Source organism: Salvelinus namaycush, chromosome 2, assembly GCF_016432855.1.
Source record: "Salvelinus namaycush isolate Seneca chromosome 2, SaNama_1.0, whole genome shotgun sequence".
NCBI lineage: Eukaryota > Metazoa > Chordata > Actinopteri > Salmoniformes > Salmonidae > Salvelinus > Salvelinus namaycush.
This window is the reverse complement of record NC_052308.1, coordinates 15,855,052-15,878,461: the sequence shown is the minus strand read 5'-3', so window position 1 is coordinate 15,878,461 and position 23,410 is coordinate 15,855,052. Positions and strand designations below refer to the sequence as shown.

The 23,410-nt window shown below is 44.2% G+C and overlaps 1 protein-coding gene across 1 annotated transcript in view; it reads right to left on the bottom strand.

Moving 5' to 3' along the window:
- LOC120059425 (rho guanine nucleotide exchange factor 10-like protein) overlaps window positions 1–23,410 on the bottom strand; it is a 124,576-nt gene that overhangs the window by 76,296 nt on the left and 24,870 nt on the right. Inside the window, exons 9-19 of the mRNA XM_039008470.1 lie at window positions 22,955–23,058; window positions 22,512–22,589; window positions 21,268–21,447; window positions 20,145–20,261; window positions 19,243–19,335; window positions 18,341–18,511; window positions 16,529–16,674; window positions 11,071–11,243; window positions 7,554–7,669; window positions 6,163–6,290; window positions 1,507–1,607 (exon numbers count right to left, since the gene is read on the bottom strand). Coding sequence (XP_038864398.1) covers window positions 1,507–1,607; window positions 6,163–6,290; window positions 7,554–7,669; window positions 11,071–11,243; window positions 16,529–16,674; window positions 18,341–18,511; window positions 19,243–19,335; window positions 20,145–20,261; window positions 21,268–21,447; window positions 22,512–22,589; window positions 22,955–23,058 — 1,407 coding nt within the window. The remainder of the gene's footprint in view (window positions 1–1,506; window positions 1,608–6,162; window positions 6,291–7,553; window positions 7,670–11,070; window positions 11,244–16,528; window positions 16,675–18,340; window positions 18,512–19,242; window positions 19,336–20,144; window positions 20,262–21,267; window positions 21,448–22,511; window positions 22,590–22,954; window positions 23,059–23,410) is intronic.

Below are 23,410 nucleotides of genomic sequence, written 5' to 3'. Positions count from 1 at the left end.
AGTTGGTATATGCAAAAAAACATATTTCCATTTCACATGTGTATAATACACACTTGTGTGAAACTGGACAAATATAAGCAACCACCAAATAATTATCATATGGGTAGGGAGGTAGCTATGATTGCTATAAGCTATCTAAATGCTACAGTTTCTATAGATCCCATGTCCTAATCAGTACTCCTGCTGTGTTGTTGATGTAAGTGTGGGCAGCGGTGAATGGTGATTTTTTTGTATTCCTTTCTGACACAGTCAAACAACATCACAGGCTCTGCTGGAGAACCTACAGATGTACTCCAGCACACAACCTCACACCCTGTGAGAGCTGCAGCACCATGCAGAGATCCACTCTATTGGTCTTTTCACTGGCATTTCTGACGACAGATAGAGATATTCAGATGTCTGATGGAGAAACGAACATCGGGGATAGCCAAACAGACACGACTTTAGCCTATAACACATAACAGTACACTTAATCCCGGCCCCATCGGTCACTGTGTGAGTTGTCCCCTGGGGCTGCACAACAGGATGTTGTTCAATTGCATCTCTGGCTGCTCATCTGTAAAATGCATTTCATGTTGTGGTATTTAATCTGGTTCCAGTAACTTCCTTTGAAACCTTTACAGATCTGTGCGGGAGCTTACTGTGAAACCAACGGCCTCTGGGAGTTAAGTAGCCTAACACAGAGCAGTGCCCAAGCAACACAATATCAGAGCGCTTAGAGAGCAACACCATAGACGCAAAACCATGAGTGGGTTATGTGTGTGCGTGTATGTTAGGATGAGTGTATGCGTGTGTCAGGAGGGAGTGCCTGGGGTGATGGGGAAATAGGAATGATGGGGGGGAAGCTAGTGTCACCATGGCCAAATAATCAGATTAATATCGTGTGCAGTAGCCCTGCCTGGCTCTGCACGGGCCAGTTGATCAGAACATGCTTTGATGAACCTCCCAATGGATGGTCTCCAGACTCAATGGGTGGAGTCAGGCTATACAGCCAGGCTTTCGGTAGTGGGGAGGGGGAGACTGGAGTGGTAGGCAGTAGGAAAGCACAGTGCTGCTCCCTGCTGGAAAGGGACCAGCGCTGGTGCAGTCCCCTCAGACTGTGAGTGTGCTTTCATGCTCAGCTCAATATGGCCCAGCCTCTGAGGCCAAGCACACATTAAACAGAACACACACATTATCCCTGAGGGAGGTCTTTGGTTAATCTGATTCAATAACACATATCACCAGACTTTCACTGAGCCAATGACCATAAAATAAACCACACAGGGCCTTAGCTGGAGCATGTGCCTTAACCACCGTGTCTGATATATTACTGCTATTTTGCAAAGATGTGTAAATTAAATGTTTTAACCACTACTCTATAAAGCCTAAACAACCCCACAGAAATCAATTCACCATGTGTAATTTGCAGCTGTAACTATGTATAATGTACGTAACTGGTGTTTTGTATCCACCCCCCATTGATTTCAGTAAGGGTAAGGAAGGGTCATGTAATGTAGTACTCACGCTGTGCGACCTTGGCCAGGTGCAGCCGGTTGACCCAGGAGATCTTGCTGAGGGGACTGGGGGTGTTGAAAACCACCATGAAGCTGACGGGACGTCCCGACCTAGAGGGGAATACCCACACACACAACGTAAAACACCTGACTCATGCTCAGTGGGGACCTCATCAAGACCATTGTTCTACTGTCCACAGCAAAGCAGCAGTTAAAAGCCCATTTGTGTTTTATGGGTCATGCACTGCACTGGAAAATAGCCTAAAGCTGTAGGAATAGTGGCATAGTACTCCATAGAGCCAATCAATGCACAAAGACAAATGTCCTGCAAAGGCCAGTTCTTTTTCAATGACAGACCACACAGACTAAAGAACAAGTTCCAGGTGCCATTTCAGACTTTCAAACTGAATTCCAATAAAGTCAAGTACTCTTTTGGTCTATGCAGGGTCATATAAGAAATGGCTCTGGGACTGTAGTCATCAGCTTCCAAATCCAGGACAGTGCTGCAGACTGGTCTGTTCTATGGATATATGTTGAGTTTCTTTGGATATGTCATGAGATTGTGATATGGTTGGATTATATGATAATACAATTCTGGGCTCCTTGATTGTGTAAACATATTTTTATGTGATTTCCTGAAGCGGTGTGTGCTGTATTTTACACATGTTGGAAACAAACCCCCCACTGGAAAATTGAAAACATACTGTCGTTTTATTCTAGTGTACTATAAGACTGCCTACTCCTCCCCTTTGGAGGCCCTTCTGGGAGCAGGAGGAGGAGAGGGAAAGGGAGAAGAAAGCGTCAGAGTCCTGTAACCACAGAGCTGTGACAAACAGCACATTTCTCCCCGTTTCAATCAGGATAGTGGAAGTGATGTGAAGGTCAGATGATGCAGTGCTCCGTTTGACCCTGAAGGTTGTGGTGCAGTCACCGCCGCACTGAGATGCCCAGATCAGATAAGAGAGGGGATGAGAGGGGAGCATGAGCTGCTAACACACAAAGAAAGTGCCCCTCTGCTCCTTGCCCCTCGACATGCCGTAAAAGCTGACCGTTCTGGTCCTGCATGTGGGAATAACGTGATCCTTGAACGGCGGGAGCTCAGTGTGGAACTATTAAAGGTCAAAGGCATCCGGTTGGGGCTCAGTACTCTGAGATCAGCAGCTGTGAACCAGCCCCCAGGTTACCTCTCACAATGCCACACACTTCTACATCCACCAAGTCCCCCGGCTCACGCTCTTGTCCTTGCAGTCTGTGCAGACGTAGGATCTTAATTTGATTACTCTTTGTTGCTGAGAATTTTCCTGCACTGCAGATGAGTTAGGAGTTAGTAATTTACATCAATTCACTGAAAATCCACACTAACACAAGGTTATAGTAACAGTACTGCACATTCCATGTATAGCCTAACCACTGATCAAGCAACATTATGGACTAAACGTTCAAATCCTGTTGTTGCAGGATTATTTTGCTGTGACAATATAGGTAACCTTAAGATCCTACATCTGTATATGCAAAATACCTGTTTGTTTTTTCTTCTGTTCTACATGAATAAACAGGGACACGGATACGACTTGCTTCAGGTTGAGTGCCAGGCTAAAAGATACAACAGCAGTACACATCTCCAGTGACTCGATTCAGCAGCAGGCCTCCGGATAGCTGTTTTCCCTGAAAGCTGGCCCCATCTTAAAGGTGAAGCTCTCATACATTCCTCTCTGTCTCTGTATCTCTATCCCTCTCTCTTCACTTAGCCAGTGAAAGTACATTTGTCACTGTACCCAATGCCCTGCTTGTTAAAGAGCCATTCCTGACACACACACGCACACACACCCACCCACACACACACACTCACAAAGGGAAGGCATTTCACATTCAGCCGTTCAGACATCATTAGAGGGTAATTGAGTGGAGAACGGTGTGCAGCCTGAGAATCTGCTTCTGTCATACCTGCCTGCTGCCCGGCCCGCACCCAATTCATTTTCACTCAGACAGAGTGAGAGAGTGAGAGCGAGAGAGTAGACAAGGACAGGAAGATGTAAGTAAGATCTCCAACTTCTTTGACAAAAGTGGAGCTTTCACACCGAGATGTAATTCATACCCTTCACTGCTTAAATACAGCAGAAGCAATTTGCTGAAGAACGAGAGAGACGAGGCGAGAGGGGAAAGAGGGAGAAAGATGAGAATGAAACTGCTCCCTTCATCGGATTGCCAGGAAGGGTAATACTCTATGCGCTCACTGCTCCAAACATGCTAAACAGAGCGGACTCTGAGTCCTCGGACCGGCTGACTGACAAGTGTGCTGGTGTGCTGGTACATGGGCAGAATGGGGAAGTAGGCATGGGCACGCTGGCGGAACAGAGCCGAGCGGTGTGGAGTAAGGTCCCAACCCTGCAGCCTAGACCTGGGCTGATACATGGCTGTGGGTCACTGCTGTGGCACACATGGGACACTAACGCACAAGGACGGGACAGATGTTGGAGTGAGTGCTGAGCGAGAGCCTGTCACGCAGGCGGCACACACCTATTCTCCAGACATTGATAGAGGTTAGTCAGTGTGCCTAGACCAGGACCTGGCTGAACTGGGAAAGTCACAACTTAGCTGCTCATTGAGAGAGGAGTAAAAGTCATGCAGGTGGCATGCAGCTAGTCAAAGACGAGACAACTGCAGAAAATAAACCACGAGTCATCTGGCACAGCCTTGGCATTGACCCATGATTGCTGTTCTTTATACATTTGGCCTGTGTGTGTGTGTGCCTACAGCCATACTAAAGCAGCCATAGATAAAGCGAGTGCTAACGATGTGCTGACACATACCGCGGTGCCTTTGCGGCAGCAGTAGATTCCCCCCATGTCCTCAGCTCAGCCTGTTCCTGCTCTGTGAGAAGGGATGGAGGGAAGGGGAGGCTGTGGTGTGCTGCCTTCCTGGCGATAGAAACGCTCCCAGGCTGACAGGAGGGGACTAACTTGGTACAGGGCAGCCCTGCGGTGGACCCACTCTAACACCACCACTCTCACAGAGACACAACTAGACTGTGTAGAGTATAAACGTGTGTGCATGTGCATGTGTGCGTGATTGAAAGAGAGAAGGGTAGAGAGAGAGATGCGCCACCTGTCACCCCCCCACCACCACCACCAATCACCACCAACCCCCAGCCCTAAGGCCCTCTGCTGGCCCTGCCACCTCCAACCCACAGCCCTGCCTGCCAAGCAACCAGACAGCAGCCCGCCACAGAGGCCTGGCCTCAATTAGTCTGCTATCAGAGTCCCTGCCCAGCTCTCTCTCCTAAAGGAGCTCTCTCTTTTTCATCCTCAGGTTTTATCTCATGCTTCTCACAATCTACACGCTATACTAGAGTCCAGGTCTCTATAGGACTTCACTTGCTCAAAGCATCCCCCCCACTCAACGCTGTAGAAACCTGCTTCTCTGTGTGGCAGAATGAGGTCTGTAGGCTGCAACAAACAAATACTATTACACTATGTGATACTGCTCACAGAGATGGGTAGGGGATCTCCCGCCCTAGTCCATGATGCTGCTAATGACATGGGTGGGGTAGTCCTCAAAAGGGAAGCTGGAACCTGCCTGCATGACATTTAGCTACACCAAACATAGAGTAAGCAGCTTGGCCGGGCAGACCCAGTGTGGCTCCACAGAGAGAGAGAGAGAGGGGGGGGGGGGGGGGGGTACCAATCTGCAGTGCTCTGCTGCTCAAGCTGTCACCTTATGTTCGATAGGGACATTTAGGCCTTCGCTGCTAGGTGTCCCCCTTTGTCACCCTACCTAGCCATGTTCCTGTGGTGGAAGTGGATCAAGGTCTCTTTCCCTCCCTGTTCCTGATACTCCCCTCCTCCTCCTCCTCTCATCCTCCACACACTAGCAGCCACAGCACGACTCCCTCTTTAATCTGTCTTCATTCTCGATCCACCTCCTCTACTCTCAGCTGAGTCCGTAGCCACTTCAGTACAATACGATAAGCACATTCAGACTCACCACAGTGAGAGAAAATTATATAAGCTCCCATTATGGCACCTTTAGATTTGGTACATCTAAAAATGACAAAATGAGCTGTCAGTCAAAGACCACTTCCTGTGTGTCCTTGAGGTGAACTACAATAACATTTAAAAAAAGGATTCTGAACAAGTGAAAAAACATTTATTCTATGAAAATAACATGGCTAATGTTGTCAATTATTCCATTTGGGTTCTCAAGGAAGTGAATACTGTATGTAACGATCAGTTAATGACCCATCGTGGTGTGCAGTCCGGACCTCATTTGCCAGCCAGCTGTGGCAGAGGTGGGTGGGGGCAGGCTTTTAACACTGGCTGAGCATAATGCCAGGTAATGTGCTCTTTGAGGGTAAGTGAACACAGCATCAGGCTCCTTCATCATCATAACGTTAGCGCTCAGGCACATTAAAATACTTGTCACCAGCTATTATCTTTATGTGCTCGTGTGACGGCCTGTTTTCCGAGTTATGGATTAGGCTATTTCTCCAGCAACCTGTTTTCTGGAGTCAAGACGGCAGTGTAAAACAAGCCCTCGCAGTTCAATTTGGCCCCTTTAAATCATAAAATCACACGAGTGAAGATAGTGGATGAAATCCACACATTGGATGGTACTACAGTATGGCTGACTTTAACACAAGGCACAGTAATATTGAGGTAATACTCACTTGTCTGGTCTTCCAGGCACCTGCAGGCGTAAGCGGCACTTGTTGGCACTCTGAATCTGATCCTCCTTGATCCGGATGAGTCTCTGGAGAGCTAGACACCAGTCCTGGGCCACGGTCGTATTCAGGTTCTATGATCCACAAACACACAAGAACATTCAGCTGTGACATGAAAATATAGCTACATTACAGTACATACTCCCATGTGCATGCTATTCTGCTTCCATTCACAACCTTACATTCACAACCATAACATAAGTATGCCATGCTTATAGTCACACCATCATGCATGGACTATAATGACATACACTCTCTATTAAAAGAACCGACCACACCCTCCTCATAAAACTGCTCTGATTTATACACCCTTTCATCAACCCATGGCCAAAGCACTTTCATACCATCAAATATAACATTTACACATCTCCTACTCCACTTTTACAGTTTAGTCCTCCTGTTTAAATATAATCAAATACATTTTTGAAGTCAATGAGCCATGCAGAAGTATTTCCTATATTTGTTTGGTGGACATTTATATTATAACTGGGTGGGGTGTGAAAATCAGTGATATGGAGAAAAAACGATTTTACTCCACCTAAGGACATTGTGGTCATTAAAAACAGAGGCCACCTTTCCACTGAGAGGCTCTTTGGTGATTGCTGGAGTACACTGTGACTATGTTATGTACAGTGACTGTAATGTCATGATAGCAGACAGACACACTACTGAGGTGTCCTGATTTGAAGACAGCATAGCTCACTGCAAGAGAGAGGCACTGCGTTCTTCAGGAGATAGGCTCAGAGATGTGACAGATTTGAAGGCTCACATATGATCACTATTGGGGATATTGAATGAATTCATGATGGTATCAATTGATGATTCGAGAAAGATTTGTACCTTTTCTTTGCTCATATTTGAATTGCATTTTGAATCTCATTGTGAAGGTTTCCGGAAAGAGATTACCCCAAATGCCCTTCTTCTCTATCTATGAGTAATTAACATATTTGTTGTTGTACAGTACCGAGCATTTTACAAAATAACACTTTGTTCATGTTCAAAGCATTATGCGTTCTCAGGGATTTAAACCTGTAGTTAGTTTGGTTGTAGTAGAAACAAATCACCTTTGATCAACCTTACATTTGCAAGCAGTATTTAGAAATATCAGCTTTATTAATAATTTGTCAAGCTGCAAATGAAATCTATTTTAAGTAAAAAGCAGTGCTTTTGGAGGTCAGATTGCGGTGCATGTTTTTAAAGTGGGTAATTTGGATGTAGACTTTTGTGAGTAACTCTGAGGCAGTCTGGGCTGTGTAGTGATGCGAAAAATTACTATTGTAGACCCACAGGTTGGGGTTTGGGCTGTGTTCTAAGTAGTGAAGTGGGGTGGGGTGTACCTGGTATGTCCCCTGTAGCGTTCCCACCAGTAGTGAGATCTCCTCTACCACAGACAGGTCGTGCTGCAGCTCCTGGAGCTCCTGGTAGAGCCGAGGAGGACCCAGGATCACCTTCCCTATGGACAAAACACAACATGGCCTGTCACACTACAGTACACACATCAACAGGTTACACTATTAACATCAAATCAAATGTTATTTGTCACATGCTTCGTAAACAACAGGTGTAGACTAACAGTGAAATACTTACGGGTCCTTTTCCAAAAATGGTTTTGAAATAGTGACACGAGGAATAAATCCACAGTGAATAACAATAACAAGTAAAAAATAACATGTCTATATACAGGAAGTATCAGTACCAAGTCGATGTGCAGAGGTACGAGGTATTGAGGTAGGGAGGTTATTGAGGTAGCTATGTACATATAGCTGGGGGTAAAGTGACTAGGCAACTGGATATATAATAGACAGCTCTCTGTGTGTGTGTGTGTGTGTGTGTGTGTGTGTGTGTGTGTGTGTGTGTGTGTGTGTGTGTGTGTGTGTGTGTGTGTGTGTGTGTGTGTGTGTGTGTGTGTGTGTGTGTGTGTGTGTGTGTGTGTGTGTGTGTGTGTGTGTTGGGGTCTGTGTGTGTGTTGGGGTCTGTGTGTGTGTTGGGGTCTGTGTGTGTGTTGGGGTCTGTGTGTGTGTGTTGGGGTGTGAATGTATGGGTAGAGTCCAGTGTGGGTCCTTTTGGTTCCAGATTTGGTGCACTGGTACCGCTTGCCATATGTTAGCAGAGAGAACAGTCTATGGCATGGGTGGCTGGAGTCTTTGACAATGTTTAGGGCCTTCCTCTGACACCGCCTGGTATAGAGGTCCTGCATGGCAGGGAGCTTGGCCCCAGTGATGTACTGGGCCGTACTCACCACTCTCTGTAGCGCCTTACGGTCGGGTGCCTTGCAGTTGCCGTACCAAGCGGTGATGTAGCCAGTCAAGATGCTCTCAATGGTGCAGCTGTACAACTTTTTGAGGATCTGAGGGCCCGTTCCAAACTCCTCAATGTTATTGAATAAATCCATGGAATATATTCCAGTGTGTGCTAGGGAAACAATCCTGTAGCTTTGCATCTGCTTCATCGGACCACTTCTGTATTGAATACATCACTGGTACTTGCTGAATTTTTGCTTGTAAGCAGGAGGATTAAATTATGGTCTGATTTGCCAAAGGGAGGGTGAGGGCCTTGTAAGAGCTCAAGTTCAAATAACTATTGCAATCCCCAATGGAACTGCAATTCTTTACTTTCCTGAACTACAATCACTAGTAGAAGTAACAAAGGAGCTCAATGTTTGATGGATCGATCACTGCCTTTATTTGTTGAATGATCTGAATGTAGTCTGGAGTCTGAATGTATAACTAAAAAGCAGATAGAGAATGGTGGCCATTTGGACGTGAAAGTCACCAATCAATTTGGGAGCATACTGTCTTCACATTCGCCACCTCCAACCTCAGGGGATCAATAGCCCTGCCTCTCACTCCCATTCTCCCTCCTTACTGCCCTGGCCCACATCTCTACACACCGCTCCAGGAGAGTGCCGTTATTACATTTGCAGCAAGATGTAGCTGTGGAGCTGTCCTGTCCTGTGCTGTCACCACAACTACATAATCAAGTAGCTGTGCAGCTTCGTCAAAAGGCAGGTTATTGAAGCATGGTCGTTTGTGGGAGTCTAGTGGCTTGTGGAGCTAGGGACTAGGTGTGTGGTTGTATCCACAAATAGACAGAGAGGGAACCAGCGAGAGTGGAGAGAGGCAAGTATTGTTATCTTAAAGAGAGCCTTTGTAACCTTTGGGGATTTAATGGGATCTCTGACACGGACGGGCACAGACATCTGTGAGACACGATCAATAGCAGACATCTGAATATAAAGAGGTGTGCCTGCCGTGAGCCTCTGTACACAATGGCTTCCCTGTATCTGTGAGGCTTTGGGATGCACTGGCACACAGGTCCGCTGTGTCCCCGCACGCCTGGAGTTGGACTCAGCCCCGGAGGTGAATGTGCTGAGTTGTAATCCAGCGTAATCCCGTTGGTGTGGCAGGATTGGTTTTCACACTCAGACAAGGTTATTCACAGTGGCCGCCGGGCACGTAGCAGCAAGGCAGGGCTGAGCCCACAGGGGCCAATGCCTATCCTTCCAAGGGCAGCCACCTCATGTAACAACAGCCAGCAGGAATATCCATGCAGCTGGTGCTGCATCCAGCTCTGGGAACTAACCTGAGGGAATTTACAGCAGCCACTGCTTCCAAATCCCCAATATATATACAGTCATTGGTCCAAATATGCACAAAAACCATAGACTAATCCCCATCCGAACCTGCACACCAGCTCACTGCATGTAAGTGCAGCATTGCAGTCTCGTTTCAGTGTCTAAAGTATAAAACATGGGGCACAATATAAAGTCTGTAATGGGGCAGGGAGAAGCTGAGAGAGAGCGAGAGAGACTGGGACACAGAGAGAGAGAGAGAATTGAGAGATCCCTGTAGTTCTCAGAAGGCCAGCCTTCTCCATCAATAAAGGAGGGCACCAGGGCCAGAGATGAAAAATGTGTCAATTTCTCGCCAAGCCGTGGGAGCGTGGGATTTAGGCAGGACGCCCCGCCGAATTACATCACAGGGGACGGGGAACTATAAATAGACGGGCCAGTCTGTGTGACTGGCAGGCTGGAAAGTAATTCAACAGATGCACAGAGGAAAATTCCTGGAAAGGCATGATTAAGGGAATGACTTGCATTGGGCCAGTGCAACATGTTTTATTTAACCATAGGGGGGGGGGAGAGAGAGCGAGAGAGCGAGAGCGAGAGCGAGAGAGAGATATCACAGTGTTGCAGTACACTTATAAAATTGTAAGGCTTAATCTTCAGAGAATCTAAGCCTAATCTTGGCCTCCTTGTTATACTGTTGCTATTCGCTGAGCGTGACACGGTCAGACGCTACTGTAAAAGTCGCCATTAATATTGAAGTCATGGAGCTCCAACTTTAAAAGGCTGTTCCATTACATCCTGATAAGGCTTTGTATCTTCTCCTTTCCATGGCACATTTATCAGGGATCTCTCCACAAAGCTGTATGCGCAACAGAGTTTTGTGAGGGGGGTAAAAGGACTGTTGTACCATTCGATTCCTATCTAGTGCTGCTGCTTCTCTAATTGGAGCTGGAGAGGAAGGGAATAATCTCTGCAGATTGATGACACCACTCCAGATATGTTTGTGGTCTATCAGAGAGTGAAATGAGACTGTGGAGGGTGTGGCAATGTTTTCCATCATCGCTATTCTTTTCACAAACACATCCTCAATCAGAGTGACAGCGCTGTGTCACCAGAATTCACTGGGACAGTTGACAGTAGGAAACAGATTAGAGGGCTGTGCTGAGTCAGACCATGGGGCTGAGACTAGCAGTCTGGCCAAGTGATGAGATTAACTGGACTACATGTAGGAGATGATGAACAGGGATAGAAAGGTCATGAAAGGATGACTCGGGAGGCTTACCAACCTGGGGGACAGGCACTGCCAGGGTGCTTGGCACCGCCATGCTGGAACAAGGTATCCTTGGCTTGGGAGGCCTCCTGACCGACCTCCACCACCTGGACCTGCAGCAGGGGGGCGCTCCACTTCATTGTGTACTTTGGACCAACAGGGACCAGGCTGCTGATATCAGGGGGCCCCCTGGTGGTGGAAAAAATAATACAACAAGTTAAATCAAAGCTCTTCCCAGCGTTCCTCTCCTCCTAACAGAAGCACTAATCCCAAACCACCAACAGGAGGAGAACTGAGGTGTCACTCTTTGAATTATCACAAAAATAGCTGGAGAGCAGAATTAGAATCCGTCTGATCAGCAGTGTTCACGGCAGAAGCAGGACCCCCGGCTGTGAGCAGGGTTCATTTTATATTCATATATTCCTGTAATCAAGCACACAATCAACATTGTGATCAGTTTGTCAAGATTCTAGAGGGCAGGCAAAGTCAACTTCAGGGGAATCAAGTTGAACAAAACATGGGGTGATAATTACTTTGAAGGCTGAACAAGAGAGCTTTGAGGTATGAACATCTCAGACAGGAGCTTTGCAAATAGAGGAAAATCTTTCCTGTTTACCTTCAGCACTGAGAAGATGTGATCAATGGCGCTGTCATAGAGGATAAATTGGAGAGGGAGCAAGAAATATGTTATGTCAGTAATCTAAGACTCCTGTTGCTCTAGTTAAGCTGCTTGCCATTTGTTAAAAGCTGATAAAGCTCTGGTAACTCCAGATAGTGCTAGAGAATGCTATATTACTCTTTGCTATGCAGTTTGCCTAAATATATCCCTGCAAAGCCTTGTAGGCTGGGCCTCGTGGTGCTAATGCTGTGGCCCCGGGAAGGTGTTTGTGTATTTTCACTGAAGAGCTGTTTAGCAGAATTTATTCTACTCTACAGAGACACCAGACTTGTTCCATGTCATTTCAGCAAGCCATGACACCCACTATCTCAGATTGTTCTGAAATCATTTCTGTAGTTAGAAACAGATAATATTAGCAATCCTGCAACATTATTTTGTGGAAATAAAATTTAATCTCTGAGAAATGTAGCTAATTTATTGCACTGAAATTGGCCATTTTAAATTATAGGCTTCATATAATATTTAATAAATATAAAAACATAACATCCGATTTGGACCACATTTTTTCTAACAATGAGTAAGACCTGAAGATTCAAAAGAAATGGCCAGAAGCCACCCACGGACCCCCCACGCCAATCCCAACCCAACAACAACTATACAAGATCAGTTCACTATGTTTGACAAGTAGTATGGAGCTACAGCTCGGAGTATGGTTTCTTCATCCTACAGCGCCTTCAGAAAGTATCCATTCCCTTTGACTTATTCCACGTTTTGTTGTTTTACAGAGCATGAATTCAAAATGGATTAAATAGATTTTTTTCTCACCCATCTACACACATTACCCCATAATGAAATACAGAAATATCTAATTTATAGATTGTAAGTATTCCTGAGTATTCCAATTTCCTCACATCCCTGAGTCAATACATGTTAACATCACCTTTGGCAGCGATTACAACTCTGAGTCTTTCTGGGTAAGTCTCTCAGAGTTTTGCACACCTGGATTGTACAATATTTACACATTATTCTTAAAATAATTATTCAAGCTCTGTCAAGTTGGTTGTTGGTCATTGCTAGACAGACATTTTTAGGTCTTGCCATAGATTTTCAAGCGGATATAAGTCAAAACTGTAACTAGGACACTCAGGAACATTCGATGTCGTCTTCATAAGCAACTCCAGTGTATATTTGGCCTTGTTAAGGTTATTGTCCTGCTGAAAGGGGAATTTGTCTCACAGTGTCTGTTAGATTGCAGACTGAACCATGTTTTCCTCTAGGATTTTGCCTGTGCTTAGCTCTATTCCTTTTCTTTTTATCCTAAAAAAAAACTCCTTAGTCCTTTCCGATGACAAGCATACCCATAACATGATGCTGCCACCACCATGCTTGAAAATATGAATTGTGGTACTCATTGATGTGTTGTATTGGATTTGCCCCAAACACAACACTTGGTATTCAGGACATAAAGTTAATTTCTTTGCCACATTTTTTGGAGTTTTACTTTAGTGCCTTATTGCAAACAGGATGGATGTTTTGGAATATTTTTTATTCTGTACAAGCTTTCTTCTTTTTACTCTGTCATTTAGGTTAGTATTGTGGTGTAACTACAATGTTGTGGATCCATCCTCAGTTTTCTCCTATCACAGCCATTAAACTCCAATAGGTACCCTTCTTTGTGAGACATTTGAAAACCTCCCTGGTCTTTGTGGTTGAATCTGTGTTTGAAATGCACTGCTCGACTGAGGAACCTTACAGTTAATTGTATGTGTGGGGTACAGAGATTAGGTTGTCATTCAAAAATCATGTTAAACACTATTATTGCACCCAGAGTGTGCAACTTATTATGTGACTTGTTAAGCACATTTGTACTCCTGAACTTATTTAGGCTTGCCATAACAAAAGGGTTGAATACTTATTGACTCAAGACAGTTCAGCTTTTTATTTACAATTCATTTGTAAAAATGTTGAATAATACACTGCTCAAAAAAATAAAGGGAACACTTAAACAACACAATGTAACTCCAAGTCAATCACACTTCTGTGAAATCAAACTGTCCACTTAGGAAGCAACACTGATTGACAATAAATTTCACATGCTGTTGTGCAAATGGAATAGACAAAAGGTGGAAATTATAGGCAATTAGCAAGACACCCCCAATAAAGGAATGGTTCTGCAGGTGGTGACCACAGACCACTTCTCAGTTCCTATGCTTCCTGGCTGATGTTTTGTTCACTTTTGAATGCTGGCAGGGCTTTCACTCTAGTGGTAGCATGAGACGGAGTCTACAACCCACACAAGTGGCTCAGGTAGTGCAGTTCATCCAGGATGGCACATCAATGCGAGCTGTGGCAAAAAGGTTTGCTGTGTCTGTCAGCGTAGTGTCCAGAGCATGGAGGCGCTACCAGGAGACAGACCAGTACATCAGGAGACGTGGAGGAGGCCGTAGGAGGGCAACAACCCAGCAGCAGGACCGCTACCTCCGCCTTTGTGCAAGGAGGTGCACTGCCAGAGCCCTGCAAAATGACCTCCAGCAGGCCACAAATGTGCATGTTCAAACGGTCAGAAACAGACTCCATGAGGGTGGTATGAGGGCCCGACTTCCACAGGTGGGGGTTGTGCTTACAGCCCAACACCGTGCAGGACGTTTGGCATTTGCCAGAGAACACCAAGATTGGCAAATTCGCCACTGGCGCCCTGTGCTCTTCACAGATGAAAGCAGGTTCACACTGAGCACGTGACAGACGTGACAGAGTCTGGAGATGCCGTGGAGAACGTTCTGCTGCCTGCAACATCCTCCAGCATGACCGGTTTGGCGGTGGGTCAGTCATGGTGTGGGGTGGCATTTCTTTGTGGGGCCGCACAGCCCTCCATGTGCTCGCCAGAGGTAGCCTGACTGCCATTAGGTACCGAGATGAGATCCTCAGACCCCTTGTGAGACCATATGCTGACACATGCACATTTGTGGCCCGCTGGAGGTCATTTTGCAGGGCTCTGGCAGTGCACCTCCTTGCACAAAGGTGGAGGTAGCGGTCCTGCTGCTGGGTTGTTGCCCTCCTACGGCCTCCTCCACGTCTCCTGATGTACTGGTCTGTCTCCTGGTAGCGCCTCCATGCTCTGGACACTACGCTGACAGACACAGCAAACCTTTTTGCCACAGCTCGCATTGATGTGCCATCCTGGATGAACTGCACTACCTGAGCCACTTGTGTGGGTTGTAGACTCCGTCTCATGCTACCACTAGAGTGAAAGCACCGCCAGCATTCAAAAGTGACCAAAACATCAGCCAGGAAGCATAGGAACTGAGAAGTGGTCTGTGGTCACCACCTGCAGAACCATTCCTTTATTGGGGGTGTCTTACTAATTGCCTATAATTTCCACCTTTTGTCTATTCCATTTGCACAACAGCATGTGAAATTTATTGTCAATCAGTGTTGCTTCCTAAGTGGACAGTTTGATTTCACAGAAGTGTGATTGACTTGGAGTTACATTGTGTTGTTTAAGTGTTCCCTTTATTTTTTGGAGCAGTGTATAATAAAATGTTGACATTATGGGGTATTGTGCCAGTGACACAAACACATTTTTTTATCGATTTTAAATTCAGGCTGTAACACAACAAAATGTGGGGGAAAGTCAAGGGGTGTTAATATTTTCTTTAGTATGTAATGCATTCTCAGTGAATTTGGTAATCCCCCCTGTTCAGAGAAATAGTAATTTTAGTTGTTAGGTTTATGTCTCATCCTACATCCTACATATTACCAGGTTCTGATTACTAGACGGTGCTGTTCCTGCTATTAGGTGATTTTTTTTTAAGAATCCCAAAATGACAAATTGGTTTCCTTACCGTGTAAGCAGTCTATGGACAATGTATGACTGCAACCCATGCTTTGGTTTTTGTTTACCTGGCCACTATTTCAAATGCAAACTTTTTAGCATTTGTCGCACAAATCCAATGCAAGTCAATGGTACCTATATCATAATTTTCACACTTCATATCCAAATCATCCCAAGTAACATAATAGAGTTACAATAAATGTTTCATCATTTAGGATGATTTGAACATGAAGCATGAAAGTCCTATAGGTACCATTTACTTGCATTGGAAACCAATATGTAATTTTGTAATTTGGGTGAACTATTCCTTTAACATTGAGGTGGGGTGGATTATTTAAAAAATATATTATCTAATAGCAGGAACAGCACCATCTACTGGTCTGAACCTGGTCATATCAGAATGTAGGATGGGATATAAAACTAAAAACTTCAATGACTAACTTCTCTGAACAGGGGGGGGCATCCCTAAATTCACTGAGAACGCATTACATAGGATGAAGAAACAATACTCTGAACTGCAGCTCCATACTACTTGTCAAACAATAGAGAACTGATAGTGTATACTCGTTGTTGGCGTGGGGTGTTGTTTTTCTTCTTTTTATTTCACCTTTATTTAACCAGGTAAGCCAGTTGAGAACAAGTTCTCATTTACAATTAGGTGGTCTGTGAGAGACAATGGGGGGGTCTGTGAGTGACAATGGGGGGTCTGTGAGTGGCTTTTGACCATTTCTTTGGAATCCTCATGTCTTACTCATTGTTCGATTTTTTGGGGGGTCGAAAACGGATGTTAGGGTATTATATTTATTTAATATTATATGAATACTATCATTTAAAATCGCCAATTTTGGTGCAATCAATTAGCTTAATTTCTCAGAGATCAAATTATAGTTCAACAAAATAATGTTGCAGGAATGCTAATCGTATCTGTTTCTAACTACAGAAAGGATTTCAGAACAATCTGACCTGGTGTGTGTTGAAATCCTCTTTCTTGTGCTTTTTCAGGTGGAACCACCCACCACTTACTTGATGTTGATGTTGGCACAGATGAGTATGTCGTTGAAGAGGAAGACTTTGCGCTCCTTAGACTTCAGGACCTGGCTTCGCTCCCCATACACCGTCTCAATCAACGTCTCACAAAGCACCAGTGACCCCTGGTCTGAGTTCAGTTGCTAAAGGGACAGAGCAATCAGGACACCGTCTCAAGACACATCACAAAGTGCCAATTCCCCAGGGTTTCAGTTCAATTGCTAAGGAGCACAGCAGGCAGGCTAAAGTCTGGTTAAGTGAGTGTCTCATTGTGAATCAGTAGCAGATCAAGGTAGGGTTGTGCAGTCAGGGCACACAGAACATGTTCACACACACACATTCACAGAAATGTTGCTGTATACTACAGTATGTGAAAACACACAAGGCATACTTTCCTAAAGTGCATGGCAAAGGGTAATATAATAGGAAGTAGTTGTATTACTTGGTCCAGTAACTTCTTATGTTCAGCTGAATCAATACAGTCAGTTTTATGAATTCTAAAACAATCTTCTGAAAAAATTGTAATTACAAAAACAGTAAAGCCCAAAGACTGAACAGACGGTAAAGTACAAATATGCAACTCCGATACAGTGTCCCACTTTAATGTTTATGTTTGTTCCATAGAATCACAATTTTATGAATAATGAATTTGTGTTTTGTCCATATTACAATACACAGTGCTCTACATCCTGTCACATCTCACAAAATGGATTGTTATATCTGTGGGGAATCAGTAACAGTGCTTGGCTTTTGTTCAGATGGCTTGGGAAATTAGTCATTAGTCAAACAGTAGCCTGTCTTCTATGATCACAGAACTACAGCACCCTCAAGAGGCAGACAGATGTAAGTTATGGAAGTTATGGAAGGGCCCCTCAGATGTGTCAACCGTGTGTGTGCATGAGTGACTGTTTTGTGACTGTTTTGTGTCTGAGAGATAGAGTAAAATGGAAACTTCAACCTGTTCCCACTCAGTGTTATCTCTCCTATTCCACTGACTTAGATACTTAGAGACAAATAATTCATATTTCATTGGACGGTTATGGGGTTATGGAAGAGAGCTGCTTCCTATTGCAATTCTGCAGTCTCACTGCAATAAATGGAATTATGTGTGGAGCAGACGAGATTGGCCGAATCAGCTCATCTCAGGGCTCTGGAAAATTCACCATCATGGACCAGTAGAAAGAAAGAGAGGGAAGAAAGGACAGAGAGAGAGAGAGGAAAAATGAGAAAGGGAGCAAGAGAAAGAGATGGAGAGGGAAGAAAAGAACAGCAACAGGAAAGGAGGGGGAGGTGGAAACGAGAGGGAAAGGAGAAGGCGAGAGACTGGGGAGAGATAACTCTCTCACGGTTTCCAATTAAATGTCTCATTTACCCCCTAATTCCTCTTATTCAGAAATGCATTTGTTCAGATTTGCAGTGTCTAGACTGTAATTCCAGTGTGGTAATGGAGAAGGAACGCCCCTGCCGTGGTGTTTGGACGCTGTTCAGGGGTGATAATGGGCATCATTTCTGGGCAATGATTTTTCTAAATAAAAATGCTTTCCTAGACTGTCTGCGAAGGTAATATAAGTGATGGCTATATAGCCTAATGCATAGATGTTTGGCTCATGCTGATACCACAGTGGAGGTAGAGGAAGGGCTCTGGGGTTGAGCCACATAGTGAGCAGGTTGATTACTGTGTGTGTCGTTGTGTGTGTCTGTCTGTCTGTGTGTGCAAGTGTGCGTGCATGCATGTGCAAGCTATGCCGTGCATGTGCTTTCTGTGTTTGTGCAAGTGTGTGTACATGTGTATTGCAGTGGTTCGGTCACCTTGCTGAGCGAGCGGTCGCTGACACTGCGTGCTAGCTGCTGAGTCTCAGCTATTTGGTCGGCCACACGCTTCTGTTCATTCAGCTTCTCGGCCAGCATCTCCAGTTCAGTCAGAGCCAGCTGCACAGGCAGGCGGTCTACGTGACCCTTAGGTGTGTTCTTCAGCATGTCCTAAGAGACAAACACAGAAACAAACATTAAATAAAGTGAATAGGTGTTGGTGTGCGTGTGTGTGCACATGTAAAAGCCCATCGTTTAAGTTTTCATATTTATGAAAAGAATCCAAGGATTTATTGAGTTTCATCACAGATCTGTGTGTGTGTCTGGCTTACCTGAAACTGTGTGTGCTTGTGGACCTGCAGAAATATGGCCTTGTATTCTGTGTGTGAGTCCCAGAAGGGTTTAAGTACTTTAAATTTAGTTCCCTGTGTAATGTATGATTTAACACAGACACACCCTCTCCGGAGTCTTGAGTTTTAGGCAAGAGGAAAACGCCTAATTCATATTCATAACTTATCTTTGAATTCATGGATAATCGATGCCTACTGAGGGATGAAATGAGGTACTGCTGTTCCAGTACGCAAGTTCAAATCAAAATCTTTACACACACAATCTTGAGCGAGGATGAGTAAAGGAAGAAAAAGGAGTTGACTGCATGAAAAGCTAATATGGTTGTGCACTTGGCAGCCCTAGCTAAGTAGAGCCATGCCTGGTGTTGGATTTAGAAAATGTTTCTATAGTAGATTTCATCTGCCCAATGTACAGTATCATGCCATGTGCAGAACTCTTGATTAGGTCTATAAAACATGGTCTGGTGTAAATCTCAGATTATTTATATTTCATATGACATTATCTAGTCACTGTTAGCGGTGATGAAGGTTCCGGTAAAGGCATATATATACCTGCAGTAATAGGATGAACTGGGGAAAGCGTTGGATGGGCTTCACCATGAGGCCGTACAGGGTGATCCGGTCAATACTGGACGCCTGCTTCTTCTACACAACACAGGACAAGTAGGTTTACATAAACAACATAGCATAGTACAGTCAGAAGATAATCAATACACTAAGAGAAAGACACCTTTAGTGCTTATTCAGAGGAACAAGATATATAGAGTTTAGGAGTGGGAGTAGGAGTGGGTTTAGGTTAGTAAGGTGTGGAGAAACAGACTTTGGTGTCTGTGCTGGTCAATAGAGAATGAGTAAATGGAGGTGGTCAGTGTACAGTATAGGAGTGTGGGTGTGGGTGTAGGTCATAACACAGGGAGTGAAGTCCTACGGCTGTGTATGAATAGAAAACTGCTGATAACAACAGCCACAATGTGCTACACTGACATCATCCGAACAGGTTCATCATTAAATACAGTGTACCTTGTGAGACTTTAGGTTTGAGAAGGTGCACTGTATAGTATGTAAGAGTTGCTAATTGGTGCAGTATAAATATTCTCTATTAGTGCAGTATACAGTATATATATATATTTGTATATAGTTTGTATTCGTATTCGAAGATCTGCACTCTATATGATGCATCATCTGCACTCTATATATATATATATATATATATATATATATATATATATATATATATATATATAAATAAAACAAAACGAAAGATTTAAAGTTGTTGAAAGAGAAACAATAAAGCAACTACACTTTTAACCAAGTATCAAGACACTAGTAGAATATAGTATAATATAAGAGCCTAATTAAATAGTAGCTGTGACCGTTGGTTAGAGAGTATTTAAAGAAAAATAGAGTGTATTAGAGAAAAAAAAGCACATAGACAAGTCTACTTTGTAACTCACCTTTAAGAATTCCAGGAAAGCTGGTTTGGACATGCATGCCTTTTTTATAAGGGCCATGGCATTGGTGAAGTTATTGACATAGTCGCTGTAAACATCTAGCACCATGGACTTGGAAAACTGTGGAAACCCAGAAAGGTGGGATTATGGGAAACACAAGACCTTTGGATATCAGATCAGGAATCTGTTGGCTTTTTCATGAAACAAATGAATTCAGGGACAAGTCATGTTTGGTTATTTGATCTGTGAAAACATCTGACTATATCTTTCTTCTGACAGATCTTCGAAGTTCCGAGAAATTCAACAGCTCATCTAGCAATCCTAATACTGGAAATCCACAGGTCATTTCAATGTTGGGAAGGGTAGAAAACGGCCATTTAAATGTGGTATTTAACACCCTGATCTGTTTACCATCCAGGAGACCAACAAACACCCTTCACAATCCTTTAGAGGGGGTGAGGTGGGGATGTTGAGAGGCGGCTGCGACAGCACACAGTCATTCGCTCTCCTTTGATTAAACACTAAGCGGGCTGCTGACAGCAGCAGTAGCTGGAGGAGCAGTAGCTAGAAAATTAGCCAGTCTCACATAGAAATTAACCCTTTACTTCATCTGCTCTGCAAGCCAGGCAAAAACAACACACAGATACAAGTATGAGACCTATAGCATAAAACATTAACATCTGGGTTACAAATCTACACTCAGGTGAAAAAGAGAAATCACCTCTCACAACAGGCTCATTTGGCTGGTCAGGATATCAATGAAACATCACAATAAACAGAGCCAGTAGGAAGGCAGATGGGTCGGAATGGCAGTCTTTGATAGGTAAATAATGAGCAAGCCTTATGGATGAGCACATTGCAGAGGGTCACAGCAGCACACTCATACATTAGTCCAATGGACCAGTGCCAATGCAATAAGCACACATATTCTGAGATTATTTGCTGCTGATGTAGTTATCTCCATGTTTGAGGTTAGTGTTGTTTTCTCAATTTTAAGTGCAGCTTATTATAACTGTGTGGGTGGAAATTGTCTTCTGATGGGAAAACTGACGGATTTTACTTGGACAAATAAAACATTTCTCTCTCTCTCTCACTCTCACACACACACACACAAAGTCTCACTAACCGAGGCCACAAATAGGTCCCCAATCTTCTCACTGCTGTCCCACTCAGCCACACGTGATGCCAGTGCGATCTGGAACATGGAGTGACACTGAGTGATCTCCCGTAGACGGTGAAATATGGGCCGGATCTTCCGTGGGCTCAGGATGCGTGGGTCCGCCTCTAGCAAGGGCCTCTGGTACTCCTGGGGAAACAATACACCCAAGTTAACTTGGATTAGGTGTGCTTTACGGTAGAGAACGATATAAAATACACAGGTAGGCCCTGATCATAAAAAAGCCACACTTCAATAGCAACATCTCTCAACAGATACAACAGCAGCATTCAACAGGGCTTGGACCCTTACTGGAAGGCACATTGATGCAATCGTCAGTTAGTAACACTCCTATAAGCAATTGCAATTAGTTAAGATGCTGTACAGTATCAAAACTAGTCAACTGTGTAAAACATGTGCACATTACTGCAATGTCTTTTAAAGTGAGTCATTTAAATATGGCAAATGTAATCTGTGAAATCAGAAACTGCCAGATGCAGTAAGCAGAAAATCAGCAATGAAAGTCAATGTTTGGAAACAACAATAGATGATAGACTAGTGCTGCTATTATTGTTTTACAAGCTTCCCCTGCCCAACCATAAATCCTCCACAGCAAATTAATTATCGACAAGTGGAATATGGACACAGGCAATTTCTGATTTTATAGGACTGAAGTCGCAGTTCTTAATGTAAAAAAAAATTGTGCCCATGGCTTTTTTCTTTTATGTTTCCTCTAGCAGTGAGCTGGCCTTGTTGAATTGAAAGCAAAATCACAAAAAAGGATTAACATCCGCAATTATCAAACACAATCATCTCATGACAAAACAAAGGTAGTACAGCATTGTATCTTAACAGAAAACATAACCCTCCCACTGATCACGCCTGTTTCCATTTCAGCTGGTGTGTCTCTTCATCTCTGAGGAGAGATAACGAATGCTTCTCTCTCCACCACAGAAAAAGAGAAGAGAGAATCCCATTCTGTGATTCTGTGAAAACCTGATAGAGAGAATCTCTCTCTTAGCATCAGCGGGGCACCACAGATGTGAGAGGAATCTGTTCTATCATGATTATTTATGCGGAGCAAGCCTGGTAATTTCATACTTATCTCCAGTTTCCTTTTCAGACTCATTCTTAAATGCTGAAAAGATGAAAGTATTACATCTGTCAGAGTAAGCATAGGGCGGAGGAGGGATGGTAGGGAGTAAAGCACTCACCTGAAGGATTCTCCTGAGGGACTCAAGATAACTGCGCTCACTCTGAATGATGGAACCCAGGATGTGGCGTCTGACCACCTGAGAGAGGAGGCCAGGCAGAGGTCAACGGTCACACAAAGAAAACGGCATGATGGGAGTGTGTGACAGGTTGTTTGATAGTACTAGGCTACTGTAGGCATGCCTGGGCGTGTGATTGTAATAGGGTAAGAGAGTTTGGGTGGGGCAGCCTTCTTTTCATGAGGCCCGGATTTACCCTGAGGTTTCCCTTGAAATGAGTAGCACTGTACTTAACTGTAGCAGACATATTTCTACCAATCGTACTACCGAGTCAGTGTTGCCAATCTAAGAATATTGTTTGCATCATTGCCTGCATATCACATGAATTTAGATGTTCACAGAATACTCTGACACACACACACAAATGCAAACATCTGTATACACACCTGCTGGCTGCTCAGTCCCTCAGGCATGGGGCTCAGCTGTGCAGGAGGCTGTTTCACCTCCGACACAGCCACATCCAGGTACCCTGCGTCATCCTCCACATCCTCTGCACAGGGGAACACACACACGCACACTCAGAGGCACATTTACAGCTTTCACATCTCAACTGGAGCCACACTCCCAGATGCACTCCAACTTTATTATCTCTAAAATATAAAGAGATTTGCACTCTGCATGAAAGACTTAGGAGGGAAAAAGATATTTCAAACGAACAGCCTGAATACAAACTCGTTCAGAAGGCACTAAACAAAATCCAAACTTCCCTGCAACCATACAGACATAGATACTAAAACTGATTTTCGCCAGTCAACACCACTCCAATTAATGACTTTGGAACGATAAACGTGTGTCAGTATCAGAAATATATAATGCTGCCCAGATTCCCCCTGATCAACAGC